Genomic DNA, 15,000 nt, shown 5'->3' with positions numbered 1-15,000 from the left:
CGCCAGGTCCCGCCCTAGCGGCCAGGTTTGCTTCCGCTCTGAACTACGCCATTTTCTTCCAGCCGAGTCGAGCGTGTCACACCAGGAATTATGCCGCATCACTGTTCTGTTTTCGGCTGCAAAAATCCACACGTATCGCTACATCTTGTCCCAACTCTTCGTGAAGAAAGAGTTGAAAACGGCTACACTATAGTGATTTTTAAAAAAGAAAAAAAAGGCCTATACACAGAATTTAAGTTTTTGATCCACTGTGCCCTTTTGAGGGCACATAGTTTAGGGACACGCGCACACACATGCAGACACAGGCGTACGTACACACACAAGCGCACACACGTAAGTGAGGAAAGCTTTTGGGAAACTAACCTCTGGAAAAATGCTTAACTTGCCGGTCTACTACTCCTTTCAGGTGTTTGTGTCTTAACTCAATTGTGAAATGAACTTTACTTGACTTGACGACACACTGTACTACTCTACTGTGCTCTACTCTTGCGATGTCATTCCATTCAGTCCAGGGGGATCCATAACCCTGTTGTAGTGTCGGTTGGCATTAGAACATATAGTTCACTATCACTATGATAACTGTGTATTACAGAATTGAAAATAACTGGTGTTACACCATAAACCGTCCCTTCATCTGCTGATCCCACTGGCTGCCTCTCTCTGTGTCTGACCCCAGGACCAGGAAGTCATCCTATACCAAGCCTAAGGAGCCGGAGGGTCACGGCTGGAACCTGTATGTCATCGACACCGTGCCCCCTCTCCAGCTGTACCAGGAGATGGTAGGCCAGCCAGCCAGCTACTGGAGGGGGCTTACTGTGGTTCCACAACTCTCAAACCAACCACTCTCTTCCTCTTGTTCCAGGCGCTGTATCACACACTGTTTCTCTGTCCCTCATCCTGTGTGTGTGTGCGTGTGTGTGCGTGTGTGTGTGTGTGTGTGTGTGTGTGTGTGGGGTGTGTGGTGTGTGTGTGTGTCAGGTGGAGTATAGTAAGCGCTATGAGGAGTCCAACCCCCAGTCTCAGAGCTGCCTGCACCTGCTCAGCGAGGCTCACCTGCTGCTGAGGGCCAAGCTCCTGGACCCTGGGCTGGTCAGCCCCGCAGACCCGTCCCAGAGCACCGTCCCAGACGCAGACCCGGGCTCGGGCAGAACCACGACAGACCGAGCTCCGGACAGAACCACGACAGACCGAGCTCCAGACATCCAGTGCCTCCGTGAGGCGTTCAGGGAGAGCTGTGCCCAGCTGGGGGACTGCTTCAGCAGGTCAGAGACACCAGGGGGCGGGGGAGATAAATCAAACATGATGTATTCAGTTATTAACCCTTTATTTAACCGGGGAAGTCACTTTCTGATAATCACCTTCTGATCATAAACAACTACATGTTTGTATCTAGTCCTAGACAGCTGCCCAACCACTAAGCTGTATTTGTATATCTAGCTCATAACTAGACTATTCATTTTTACTTTTAGGGGTCCTATGGTAGTGGGAACATGTCTATGGTGCATGTCTCCATGTAGGTTGTTAACAGCTAAGAGATTGTAGATGATGAAGATATTAGAGATTGTCGATATGAAGATATTGAAGAAAGGTATTTTTAGATTTTGCCATTTTGACCATATAAACTAATTTCTTCCATCTCTTTTATTATGGAATGTTCAGTTTTTAGAGTTGTGGCAGTTATTTGAAAATATTCACACATTCACTGCCCCCCCCCACCAATAGATTGATCTGATTGGCTGAGGCCCCAACCGAATGTGATACTCAAGTGCGTCATTGCTGCTGATGATAGCCTAAAGTGATGGTCTAACGTTACATGATGATGGAATGATGGCACCTCAGTCTTTATTGCTTGATGGTGGGTAGGGTTTATTTCAAAAGGGCCTCCACTGAGAATTTGGCCTAGGGTCTCCAAAAGTCTAGAGCCAGCCCTGACTCTACCGTTAACTCTAACACTACTGTTAACCCTTACACTGCTGTTAACCCTTCCATAAGTTAACTCTGTTAACCTTTACACTACTGTTAACTATGGCTATGACTATGAAACTGACCCCATTTCATCTGACTCTTCAGTTCATCTGACTCCTTCAGTTCATCTGACTCCTTCAGTTTATATGACTCCTTCAGGTCATCACTCCTTCAGTTCATCACTCCTTCAGTTTATATGACTCCTTCAGGTCATCACTCCTTCAGTTCATCACTCCTTCAGTTCACTTGGCTTGTTCAGTTCATCACTCTCTCAGTTCACTTGGCTCCTTCAGTTCATCACTCCTTCAGTTCATCACTCTCTCAGTTCACTTGGCTCCTTCAGTTCATCACTCCCTCAGTTCACTTGACTCCTTCAGTTCATCACTCCTTCAGTTCATCACTCTCTCAGTTCACTTGGCTCCTTCAGTTCATCACTCCCTCAGTTCACTTGACTCCTTCAGTTCATCACTCCTTCAGTTCATCACTCTCTCAGTTCACTTGGCTCCTTCAGTTCATCACTCCTTCAGTTCATCACTCCCTCAGTTCACTTGACTCCTTCAGTTCATCACTCCTTCGCTTCATCACTCCATCAGCTCATCTGACTCCTTCACTACTCTTTCATGATGATTAAAGCTGTATGAGATAACTCAGCACTTTGGCGGCCCCTCTCATACTGTACGTTCTCATGTCACAAAAAGAATAAATAAACTACTAGCTGAAAACCCAGAATATTTAACTATAAAAAAGTTATATCATGCAGCTTTAATGCACTTAGGCATAGGCCTAGCAGTAGTTGTTTTAGGAGTTGTAGTTGTAGTACTGGTTCAGGCAAATCGTTCAATCTTTCAACCTTGACAGTATTAGCTCAGCATTCACACACATTTTCTGCGGGAAATGCAATTTTGTAGTTATTTATCACTCTTGTTTTAAGCATCAAGAGTTGGATACATTTACTGTATACTCGTATTTAGATACAATTTATACTGTTCATATTTTATTCTCATTAGATACCATTCATACTAAATATATTTTTGATATATTTGTATTAATTAGTATCTAGTACTATTAAACCTATCTAAAGTACATATTATGCCTGCTGTCAGCAAGCACACACATATTCGTAAGAAAATGTACCTTTTCTAGTTACAGTATTATTAGGGGCCCTACGCTATGGTAATACGAACCTTATTGTAATATTATTTTCCTGAAAGTGGTCAAATAACTAAAACATTTGTGCATTTCTGCCATTTGGTGTGTAGTCCAAAATCTCTTACTCTGCCTCCCTGTCTGTCAGTCTCCTCATTATGGTTATGGGGGCAAGTCTAATTATTATTAAAGTTATTGATGTTATTGTTGTTATATTATTATTGCTATTGATATATTTTATTAATAATGTTAATAGTTAATATAATAATAATAACAGTAATAATAATACGAATATTTCAGCACCCACGTCTGCTTGTATTATCCCCCTGTGCAGGGAGTTACAGTGTGTACTGCGTGTCCAACCCTGGCTGTCTGTCTGTCCGTGCAGGTACATCCAGAGGGACTGCCACCTGGCGCTGCCCTACTATAAGATGTCTGGTCTGTCTATGACCGAGGTGCTGGAGAGGAACCGGCGCCAGCCCAGCCACCCCGCCGGCTACGGCAAGGGCTTCCTCTTCTACCTCAAACACTCCCTGTACGAGGACACGGCCGAGGAACTGAGCCAGGTGAGGGTGGAGGAGAGGAGAGCAGTGGAGAGGGAACGAGAGAGGAGGAGAGAGGGGATAGGAGAGATGGGAGGAGAGGAGAAAAGAGAGGATGAGAAGAGACAGGAGAGGGGACTAGAGAGGAGTGGAGAGGAGAGGAGAGGGAAAGAGAAGAGAGGAGAGAGAAAAGCAGTTTGACACACAGTGCTAGTGTCTGATTCTAATTGACGGTTAGTTCCTGTGTTTCAGAGATACAGGGCAGGCTCTACAGAATCAGAATTCATTTATTGCCATGTAGTTTTTCAACATACTAGGAATTTGCTTCGGTCAGTGGTGCATAACATGGAGATGACATTGGGCAGGGTGCAAGGACGAGACTACCTCACTCTCTCTCGAACTACAATGAACAGTAGAGTATAACTCTCTCTCTCTCTCTCTCTCTCTCTCTCTCTCTCTCTCTCACTCTTGCGCGTGTTTATGTTCCAGGAGACGGCAGACGAGGTGTTAGATGTCTTCAGCGCGACGGAAATCTCCCAGCTGCCCCGGGTGTGTGCCAGCCCTGCCCTGGTGAGGGCCAGCCCTGGCATTGCCATGGCGCACCTGGAGCGTCTGGAGGCGTCCACGGGCCCCTCAGTGCCCCTCACCCTCTCCAAGGCCGCTCTCGCACTCCGCATGGGCAACCTGCCCCTCTACACACAACACATGGGCCAGCACGCAGAGGTCAGGGACCGCCACCCACCTGTGTGTGTGTGTGTGTGTGTGTGTGTGTGTGTGTGTGTATACACACGTGTGTGTACATGTACCTGTACCTGTATGTGTGTATTTGTGTGTGCACAGGTGTGTGTATGTGTGTAAAGCAGTCAAACACCGTACAGGTGTGATGCAGAGCAACAGCAACTGTGTTCCTCGCTCCAGATGCTGCAGGTGTACGGCTTCATCGAGGAGCCCCAGCTGCTGCTGCACGCCCGTGGCCAGCAGGTGGCGCCCACCCCGCTGGCACGCCACCTCTACAGCAGCCAGGAGGGCCTGCTGGTGGCTGCCATGGTGGCGCTGCACGAGAACAACAAGCTGAGGCTGGGCCAGGCCGACCACCTCTTCCAGGTCAGTACAGAGGGGGAGGGGGGGGGTGGTGGTAGTGTGTGTGTGTGTGTGTGTGTGTGTGTGTGTGTCTGTGTGTCTGTGTGTCTGTGTGTGTGTGTGCGCATAAATGTGTTGCCTATCCTATAAAACCTTAATACTAGGCGGAGTCTCTGGTCAGGGTCTGCCTGCGCATATATAAGTGTATAAGCGTGTGTGTGTGTGTGTGTGTGTGTGTGTGTGTGTGTGTGTCTTCCCTACAGGAGCTGTGCTCAGATCAGACGGAGGTTCAGGGCAGTCACCAGCTCCTGGTGGACTTCTGGGAGGCTCTGCTGATGGCCTCGTCACACCAAACCGTCATCCAGGAGCTGCTGTTCCGCCTGGCCTCCGTCTACATCGACCGGCTCGCCCACCGCCATCACCACGGCAACAAGCCACTGAAGACCGCGGAGGACCTGGTACGGTCGAGGGTTCGGTCTGACGTGGATGAATGGACACAACCTTCTGTTCTTTAGAGGGGAAAGGAGGCCAAGCTAACATACCTGTGTGTGTGTGTGTGTGTGTGTGTACGTACTGTGTGTGTGTGATGTGGGGTGGTGTGTGATGTGTGTGTCTGCGTGTGTGTGTGTGTGTGTGTGTCTGCGTGTCTGCGTGCGTGTGTGTGTGTGTGTGTGTGTGTGTGTGTGTGTGTGCGTGTGTCCGTGTGTGTGTGTGCTGCAGATCAACTCGTGTTCTCACTACGGTGTGTTGTATCCCTGGGTGAGCATCTTGACTCCTGCACAGTTCAACATCAAACATGACCTCCACGAGGACCTGCAGAAACTACAGGTCAGGCTCTCCCTTTCTCTCTCTCTCCCTTTTTCTCTCTCTTTCTCTCTCTCTCTCTCCATCTCTCCCTTTCTCTCTCTCTCTCTCCATCTCTCCCTTTCTCTCTCTCTCCCTTTTTCTCTCCCTTTCTCTCTCTCTCTCTCTCTCTCTCTCTCTCTCTCCATCTCTCCCTTTCTCTCTCTCCATCTCTCTTTCCCTCTCTGTCCTTCTCCCCCTCTCTCTTTTCATTCACTCTCTCACCTCCATCCTCCTCTCTGTCTTCCCGTCTCCTTTACTATACACTGTGACCTATGACCTAATGTTGTTGTTGTTGTTGTTGTAGTCGCTGCTGTGCGGCCCCTCCCTGGACGTGTCCTCCATCCTGCCCCTGCTGGAGCAGCTGAGTGAGGAGGACCAGGCAGGGCTGAGCGTGCACGTGCTCTGTTCCACCAGGCGGGGGCGCCGGGAGAGCTCCATCCAGCGCCTGCTGGACCGCTGTCCCCAGGCCATCATCCCCTACGCCAACCACGAGCTGCAGGACGCACACATGGTACCTCAGCCTGACCCCTGACCTCACCCTGACTAACCTGACCCTAACCTAACCCTGACCCCTAGCCCCTAACCGTCACACTACGGATGGTTAGATGGTAGATTTTAAAGCTTTTTAAGTGTTGAAAATTATAACCTGTAACTACTACAGATATAACCGATAACTGTGTGTGACAGTACCTGTACTGTACATAGGCTCACACTGCACACACATCACAATGGCACACATATCAAAATGGCACACACATTGTATATATAAAACATCACACACACACACATTACACTCTGTACACATACTGTATATACACTCATCACACTCCATTTTGTATATTGTATTTTGTGTCTGTATTTTGCGCTACTCATTTGCACTGTCCTGTCTTTGCACTGTCCCATCTTGTCCCTGCACCCTGCCTAATGTTGTCTCCATCGGTGTTATGCACCATTGACCAAAGCAAATTCCTAGTATGTGCAAAAACTACCTGGCAATAAAACGGATTCTGATTCTGATGAATTTTAACTAACTGTATAACCTAGAACTGAAAGTATGAGCTAGAACTAGGGGTGTAACAATATATCGTGCCATGAGATATCATCGTGGAGATGAAAAACGCAATGTAAAAAAATAATTATATATATATATATATATTATTACTTTTTTTTTGCTTATGTAAAGCGACTTTGGATACCCAGAAAAGCTGAATGCAAATTATCATTTATTATTATTATTATTATTATTATTATAGGACTGGCTGCAAATGAGCCACTATCACCTACTAACTCACGCCCTCGTCTGTTCAAACAAAGCACTGAAAAAGACGAGAGAATGCAGATCAGTGCTTGTATTAGATCAATTATGTCCTGATATCGCGAGTTATAAAACATTACAAAATGGAACTAAAGGGCAAACAAAAGCATTGTTTTGCATTTTGTGTCTTTCAAATAAAATACTTTTTTTCCAGTCATACCGTATATTCATCATTCAAGTTTAAAAAAATATATAAATAAAATCGTTATCGTATCGATATCGTGAACCCAACATCACGTATCGTATCGTGAGCTGAGGGTATCGTTACACCCCTAGATAGAACTGTATGCAAGTAGAAACTAGAGCTGTAACTCTGACTTACCTCTCCAGGCCCTCTGGTGGAAGAAGCTGTTCCCTGAGCTGTGTGAGAGGACCAGAGCCTCTGGAGGCCAGAATGGCATCTTACTGGCTGCTCTCAGAGGTACTGAACACCTGGCTTCTCCCCCAGACACCGTCTCCCTCTCCCTCTGAGGTGACTGAACACCTGGCTTCTCCCCCAGACACCGTCTCCCTCTGAGGTGACTGAACACCTGGCTTCTCCCCCAGACACCGTCTCCCTCTCCCTCAGAGGTACTGAACACCTGGCTTCTCCCCCAGACACCGTCTCCCTCTCCCTCTGAGGTGACTGAACACCTGGCTTCTCCCCCAGACACCGTCTCCCTCTCCCTCTGAGGTGACTGAACACCTGGCTTCTCCCCCAGACACCGTCTCCCTCTGAGGTGACTGAACACCTGGCTTCTCCCCCAGACACCGTCTCCCTCTCCCTCTGAGGTGACTGAACACCTGGCCTCTCCCCCAGACACCGTCTCCCTCTCCCTCTGAGGTGACTGAACACCTGGCTTCTCCCCCAGACACCGTCTCCCTCTCCCTCTGAGGTGACTGAACACCTGGCTTCTCCCCCAGACACCGTCTCCCTCTCCCTCTGAGGTGACTGAACACCTGGCTTCTCCCCCAGACACCGTCTCCCTCTCCCTCTGAGGTGACTGAACACCTGGCTTCTCCCCCAGACACCGTCTCCCTCTCCCTCTGAGGTGACTGAACACCTGGCTTCTCCCCCAGACACCGTCTCCCTCTCCCTCTGAGGTAACTGAACACCTGGCCTCTCCCCCAGACACCGTCTCCCTCTCCTCTCCCTCTGAGGTGACTGAACACCTGGCTTCTCCCCCAGACACCGTCTCCCTCTCCCTCTGAGGTGACTGAACACCTGGCTTCTCCCCCAGACACCGTCTCCCTCTCCCTCTGAGGTGACTGAACACCTGGCTTCTCCCCCAGACACCGTCTCCCTCTGAGGTGACTGAACACCTGGCTTCTCCCCCAGACACCGTCTCCCTCTCCCTCTGAGGTGACTGAACACCTGGCTTATCCCCAGACACCGTCTCCCTCTCCCTTTCAGGTGACTGAACACCTGGCTTCTCCCCCAGACACCGTCTCCCTCACCGTCTGTAGATCTAGAGGTGACTTGATAGGTGTAAGCAACATGAGTCCCATCAGGCCTTCCACTGTCATTGCTTACACCTATCTAGTTTTGCTATCAGTTCTCTAGTGAACAAGATGCACTGTATCAGTGTGTGGCATGACTGACTGAAAGTTTCATTTTCTGTTTCCATGACAACAGAGACGTTGGTGGTGGTTTCCATGGAGCTTAGCCCTCTGGAGTTCCTGGACCTGCTGCCAGATGACGGGACGGCGCAGTTCTTCCTGCCACACCTGCTGGAGTGTAGCCAGAGGAAGCTGCTCACCTGAGGGGGCGGGGCTGCTAACCCTATATCCCTGCTAGACATGTGAAGGACTTCTGGATGTGCTGGTGCTACTTCTGAACAGAGATCATTTCAATACACTCATTTCAATACACTGGTGTCTATCTGCTGTCTGTCTACCCGCTACGGTGGTGTGGGTTCCAGTCCCACCGTGGAGAACTAAGACTGACCTGAACAGCACTGGACAATCACACACACACACACACACACACAGAGTTAGGTAAGGAGTGGCCTTACCACTAGATACAGTAGGACTTTGTGGTAGAAATGCATGCTGCCCGAAAAGTCAAAATTCATATCATTGACTTGGAGACAATCAAATGTATATAACAGTGCTTTACATACAGTGATTGTTCCTGTATTTTCAAGCCAGAGTCATGGCCACTTATCACTGTGATCCATTCATGCATGCACTCCCAAGTTGGTTTATAGTCATCCTACTTTGTGAGGAAATAAAGGCTGAACTGGAACAATATTTTATTCTATTCATAGTCAGTAAAAACATATTTTTAATTATTCAAAACTAGGTTTACTAAAAACAGGATACAGACATTTCATTTCTAGTCATTCAGCAATAATGAATGTATTGGTTTAGTGTCCAGTGATATCTACTCATATCAATTGTGTAATTTCTATATTCTCTGTTGGTGGCGCTATGTTAAAAAACGTTGATCTTGATTGTCAGAATGTGCCGTTTGCCCTGGTCATCCCAGTAAGCCTGTCTTTTTGCCTGTAAAAGACAAATGAACCGAAAAATATAAACAGTTATTGTATGAAATACTGTATATGTGCTCTAGACTCAACTTTTGTGTAGACGACAAAACATACACTCAATGAATCCTTCTCCCAACACACACACACCTTTCTCCTTGACGGTGTAGACCGCCTGCATGCCCCCCATGATGTGGTCCGTGACGTGGCAGTGCAGGAGCCAGGTACCCGGGTACAGCGGGCGCATCTTCACCGTCTGGAAGGTGGCGGGTAGCAGGTCGAACACGTCCGTGCGATGGGACCGCCCGTCCAGCTGAGGGCACCAGAGAAGAGGAGAGAAGAGTATGAAATCCGTCAAAATCCATGGTGAAAAACCCATACAGCTCCCCCTATCCCACTATGCTGCTATAGATCGCTGAACCCTTCGTGTGTAAGTTGTGTGGCTGTCCAGTTCAAAGAGCTGTAAGAGTGTGTGTGTGTGTGTGTGTGCGTGTGTGAGTGTGAGTGTGAGTGTAGGTGCAGGTGCAGGTGCAGGTACCTTGTAGTCGAAGCTGTGTCCGTGGAAGTGAGCAGTGTGGATGTCCACCTCGTTGCCCATGCCCATCAGGTACCAGTAGACCTTGTCCCCCTCCTGCATGTCCAGACCGGGCAGGTTTCCGTACATCCTGCCATTAATGGCTGCAGCGGGGGAGAGGCAGAGAAGAAGAGAGAAAGAGGGACCATTTTTTACTGTCCGTACTTCTAGTCTGTGTAGTGTAAGTGGACTTGAGGATGTTCAGCGTCTTCGATTAACTGTCCGTTGATATTGAAGTCAATTCCCCATCTCACCGTGCATCTTGTTACTCTCTTTGAAGTCCTCGCTCTTCTTCAGGTCATTGGCGGGGCTCTTGATGTTGTTTCTGATGTTATCGTCCAGGTACCATGACTCGTTCTCGTCGAACACCATGAAGAGCAGAGCGAACTCCTCCACTTCCTTCTTCAGGCCCAACGACCTCGCCCAGCTCCGTCTACAGATCACCAGGGGACCAATCAGGCCGCTGAACAGATCCTGGGGGGAGGGGCAAAGTAAAAAGGTAAAGGGCGCGATCGCTGCCATGTTAGTCTTCCTACAGTGGGCCCATAGGTCATTACACACGCACCTTGACAGCATCCACTGTGGAAAAGTACGCTCCAACGGCACACTCCTCCTGGTCTGTGGTTGGCCCGGCAGTCTTAGGAACGTACCAAGTGTATGTCTGTGTTTCACCTGGGGGTGGGAGGGGGGGTGGAGGGAGGATGGGGTTGTTACGGACCTAAGAGACCACAAACAACCTGCTCCCTTCAACGCTCATACTTCAGTGGAGAACAGGCAGCCAATAGGCACCTACTCTGCTCTCTGCTAAATTCGACTAGTTCCATGTTCATCTTACCAGGCTTGGTCTCTTTGATGGCGGGGACATCAGTCTTGACTCCGTGAGCGTGTATGGAGTAAGGTCTGCTGGCCATGTTCTTGAACACTATCTTCACCTTGTCGCCCACGTCCGCGTGGATCATCGGGCCTGGATAGGGCAGCGATAAAGATGCGGGGTGATTATTCCACTGACGGTGTCGTCAGCGGAGCTCTGTACCACACACAACAGCTTAGCCTACCCAGAATGCCCAGGTGCTCCATGTCGGCGGGCCGCTCCACCTCTTTGGTGAACTTGTTGCTGGTGAACTGTCTGTACACCACTTTCTTGTACTTGGAGCCGATGAAGCGGTCTTTCTTGTCCAGGAACTCAGCTCCCGGGCTGGAGGAGAGGACAGACCAGACTGTGAGGAAGTCAACTCAATCAATCCCACTCACACATGTACAATGCATTACCTGCTACATGTATGCGCTGCTTCAGGTATGTTTCATGTGTGTAACATGTTAATTAGGCCCTGATACAAGCATGTTACCCGTTGATGAGGCCCTGTATGTTACCTGTTGATGAGGCCGTCTGATACATGTTTGTTTCATTATATTACATGTTGATGAGGCACTGATACATGCATGTTACAGGACATGCATTATGTTCACCTGTCTGTTAGGCCCTGGTACATGTTACTTACTATGTTCACCTGTTTTTAGACCGTGGTACATGTATGTTCACCTGATGATGAGGCCTTGCTACATGTATGGTCACCTGAAGTTTGCCAAATATTTGTCATAAAATTGTGTCATCATGGAAACTAGTCAGGTATTTCTATCGTACACCTACTCGGAGGTACAGTAGGCGTAAGATTTAAACCCAGACGTAGTACTACTGTACGACTGGGTGGTGCAACAGAATTAAATTTGACGTTGGACTTAAAGCGCTTTATTTATTTTTTTATTTTATTTTTTTTACATCCAGCCTAGTCTTATCTCCAGGTTGTGCCCAGCTGGTGCTGTTGATTAGGCCCTGGTACATGTTACTGTACTTGTATGTCCACCTGTTTATTAGAACGTGGTACTTGTACAGTAGGCTACGTTCACCTGTTGATGAGGATCTGGTACTGTATGTTCACCTGTTGATGAGGCCCTAGATCATGTATGTTCACCTGTATACTAGACCGTGGTACATATACAATCACATGTTGATGAGGCCCTAGTTCATGTATGATCACCTGTATACTAGACCATGGTACGTATACAATCACATGTTCATGAGGCCCTAGTTCATGTATGATCACCTGTTGATGAGGCCGTGGTACATCTCGGTCTCCCAGGTGCGACTGGGGGAGTAGTCCCAGTCTATCTCCATGGCAGCTATGTAGTAGGTCTTGGAGTGGAGCATGATCTCTGACTGTCTGCTGAATATGCTGCATTTCTGCACCGTGTAGTTAGCTCTCATCCCTCCCAGGTAGTGGTCCGTTGTCCTGCACACCACCGGAAACTGACCTGGACACACACACACACACAGCCTGTCACATTCAGAATGACACGGACAGAGAGGATGATAGCCAGCGACGTGTGTGTTGATGATAGTCACGTGTGAGAGTGAGTGAGTGTGTGTGTGTGTATGTGTGTGTGAGAGAGAGAGAGAGAGAGAGAGAGTGAGAGTGTGTACAGTATGTGTGTGTGTGTGTGTGTGTGTGTGAGAGAGAGAGAGAGAGTGAGAGTGTGTACACTATGTGTGTGTGTGTGTGTGTGTGTGTCCATGCATGTGTGTGTGTACGTGCGTCTGTGTGTGTTGTCGTCGCTGTTGTTACCCATGCTGTCAGGTTCCATGGTGACAGTGTGGGAGATGTGTGGGAACACACTGATGGAGTCTCGTCTGGTCTGTCTGTAGATGAAGCGGTTGCCTTCGAAGTAGAGCCCGTGGATGTCTGCCTCGCTGCCCAGCCCTGACAGGTGCCACGACACCTTGTCCCCCTTGCACATGGTCAGACCAGGAAGGTTCCCGTACATGTAGCCGTTAAGAGCTACAGTATGGTGAACAGAACAGATAAAGTTTAGTGAGTGCTTGTGTGTATGTGTAATATGTATACAAATCGTGTGTGTGTTTGTGTGTGTGTGTGTGTGTGTGTGTGTGCGCGTGTGTGTGTGTGTAACCATAAGTCCCAAGTAGGTAGCGAGTTGTTGGTTAAACTCACTCCCCAGTATAAATACCATTCACCTGCACCAATGAAGAGCTAGCTTTTCATCGGTGTACAGGTAGCTGGTTAGCTTTCCCTTGAGAGACCCATGTTCGGGTGCCAAAACGGATGGGTTATGTGTGTGTGTGTGTCTGCGTGTGTTTGTGAGTGCGTGTGTCCGAGGACTTCCTGACTCACAGTGCATCTTGTTTGACTCCTGGAAGTCCTCATCATCTTTCTTGACCGTCTGGGGAGCTTTGGTGAACTGGTTGATGTTGTCCTCCAAGTACCAGCTCTGGTTCTCATCAAACACTGTGGCCAGCAAGTGGAACTCTTTATCAAAGTTTTTCTGAAAATATTACATTTCAAATGTAGAGGAATGCAAAATATTGATACAATGTTTTAGTCAGCCTACTCAACATTCACTAGTGGCAAATGCATTGAAGGATACAAAAGAACAATTCAATTGAAAAACCATACTGTATACCCAACAATGAGTACAATACATTCTGGCCCCTGTACTGCAAGCACAAGCCACCAGGTTTGAAGGTAACGTTGTGTGTGTGTGTGTGTGTGTGTGTGTGTGTGTGTGTGTGTGTGTGTGTGTGTGTGTGTGTGTGTGTGTCAGTCAGTCAGTCAGAAGCCACAAGGTCTGAAGGTATGTGTGTGCATCACAAGCCACTGAAGGTGTGTGTGTGTGTGTGTGTGTGTGTGCGCGCGCGTGTGTGCGTGTGTGCGTGTACAGTATGTAGCCGATACTATATCTGTACTGCATGTCTCTCACCTGCTTGCCCTCCTTGAGGGTTTTGGGCTTGCAGACGAGGAGCGGTCCGACCAGGCCAGAGTTGGTGTCTCTGACCTGGTCCACGGCAGAGTAGTACAGGTACGTGATGCAGTCTGCATCGCTCGCCACTGGACCGCCCGCCTTGGGAACCACCCACTCATACGTGTAGGTGGTGCCTGGTCGGACCAGCGATGCTGGGGGCGGGGTTACAACTCCTGAGAAGAGGAAGTAAAGGAGGCGAGTCTTAAAGCCATCTCACACTGCCCCGCCCCCAACAATGACCAACAAACACATTCACACTGCCCCGCCCCCAACAATGACCAACAAACACATTCACACCGCCCCGCCCCCAACAATGACCAACAAACAGTTGTTGGTGTGCTATGCCTAAAACCAAACTATGGTGCAACTTCCCCATGGTTCCATAACAAATTGGAAAAGTTAGTTATTTTCCCAAACATTCTAAACCCAACAGCCAACAAGAGAATGTTTGGAATGTTGGTGTTTGTCAGTGCAGTGTGTAAGAGCCTGTAAGAGTCACAGTCTAGATCCTCTCTGTCCCTACTCCTGGTCATAGCCTGTATCCGAACTATGATCTGACACGCAGGTCAAATTATGTTGGAATTGAATTTCCCAATGCATCGTTTCTTCTGTCACTTCCAATCAGTGACTCTACCCAAACATGAACTGACTGACCACAGTGCTGCAGGTGGACTTTGGTCCCCAAACGGACTCTGCATGTCTACTGCTCATGTCCCTCCAAAGTAAACAACACCATCTCCAGTTGTGTTGTATTTGGCCAGTCTGGTTTTGGAAAAGGCCTCCCTGCGGACACACTTTACTATGAAAACAACCTCCATCTGGTCACAGTGTCTGCAGATCTAGGGTTTTACATACACACGTGCGTATGTGTGTGTCAACTTACTGATTTCTTTCTTGATCTCTCTGAGTCTCTTCGCCGTGTACGATTCTGTCAAGTGGTAAGGTGAAAAATTTGTTTCAAAGTGTGCGAGGATTTTAAAAAACAATCAGTAACGAATACCAAATCCTTTTATCTGAAAACATCAACTGAATGGATGACTGGATCTATCTGTTAATGGTGTTACAGGAGGACATAGCTCGAACCTTCCAGCTCGTTGTGATAGAGGGTGCCCTCCTGCTCGATGCTGTACTGAACCCCGTGGGGCTGGATGCTGTAAGGACGCTTGGCGTTGTTCTTGAACACCACCTTGATGGTGTCTTCCTCCTCCGCCCGAATCACAGGACCTGGGAGAGAACAGGCCATCGATCAAT

At 48.4% G+C, this 15,000-nt stretch overlaps 2 protein-coding genes across 2 annotated transcripts in view; one reads left to right on the top strand and one right to left on the bottom strand.

Moving 5' to 3' along the window:
• The window catches only part of hps3 (HPS3 biogenesis of lysosomal organelles complex 2 subunit 1), a 16,321-nt gene extending 6,997 nt beyond the window's left edge, over positions 1-9,324 (top strand). The window contains exons 10-19 of the mRNA XM_084443913.1: positions 677-779; positions 979-1,262; positions 3,500-3,677; positions 4,143-4,376; positions 4,572-4,757; positions 4,997-5,191; positions 5,454-5,561; positions 5,884-6,090; positions 7,225-7,315; positions 8,510-9,324. Of these exons, the coding sequence (XP_084300039.1) occupies positions 677-779; positions 979-1,262; positions 3,500-3,677; positions 4,143-4,376; positions 4,572-4,757; positions 4,997-5,191; positions 5,454-5,561; positions 5,884-6,090; positions 7,225-7,315; positions 8,510-8,637 (1,714 nt within the window). The 3' untranslated portion in view covers positions 8,638-9,324. The remainder of the gene's footprint in view (positions 1-676; positions 780-978; positions 1,263-3,499; positions 3,678-4,142; positions 4,377-4,571; positions 4,758-4,996; positions 5,192-5,453; positions 5,562-5,883; positions 6,091-7,224; positions 7,316-8,509) is intronic.
• Positions 9,112-15,000, bottom strand: part of cp (ceruloplasmin) — a 10,300-nt gene continuing 4,411 nt past the window's right edge. The window contains exons 8-20 of the mRNA XM_084443803.1: positions 14,833-14,973; positions 14,633-14,677; positions 13,708-13,922; positions 13,122-13,272; positions 12,558-12,770; positions 12,039-12,246; positions 10,992-11,131; positions 10,772-10,900; positions 10,502-10,608; positions 10,191-10,410; positions 9,901-10,040; positions 9,513-9,675; positions 9,112-9,381 (exon numbers count right to left, since the gene is read on the bottom strand). Coding sequence (XP_084299929.1) covers positions 9,356-9,381; positions 9,513-9,675; positions 9,901-10,040; positions 10,191-10,410; positions 10,502-10,608; positions 10,772-10,900; positions 10,992-11,131; positions 12,039-12,246; positions 12,558-12,770; positions 13,122-13,272; positions 13,708-13,922; positions 14,633-14,677; positions 14,833-14,973 — 1,898 coding nt within the window. The 3' untranslated portion in view covers positions 9,112-9,355. The remainder of the gene's footprint in view (positions 9,382-9,512; positions 9,676-9,900; positions 10,041-10,190; positions 10,411-10,501; positions 10,609-10,771; positions 10,901-10,991; positions 11,132-12,038; positions 12,247-12,557; positions 12,771-13,121; positions 13,273-13,707; positions 13,923-14,632; positions 14,678-14,832; positions 14,974-15,000) is intronic.

The sequence above is a fragment of the Borostomias antarcticus genome (assembly GCF_949987555.1).
Source record: "Borostomias antarcticus genome assembly, chromosome: 10".
NCBI classification, from domain to species: Eukaryota; Metazoa; Chordata; class Actinopteri; order Stomiiformes; family Stomiidae; genus Borostomias; species Borostomias antarcticus.
The sequence above is the reverse complement of the archived record's forward strand: the minus strand, read 5'-3'. Positions and strand labels throughout refer to the sequence as shown.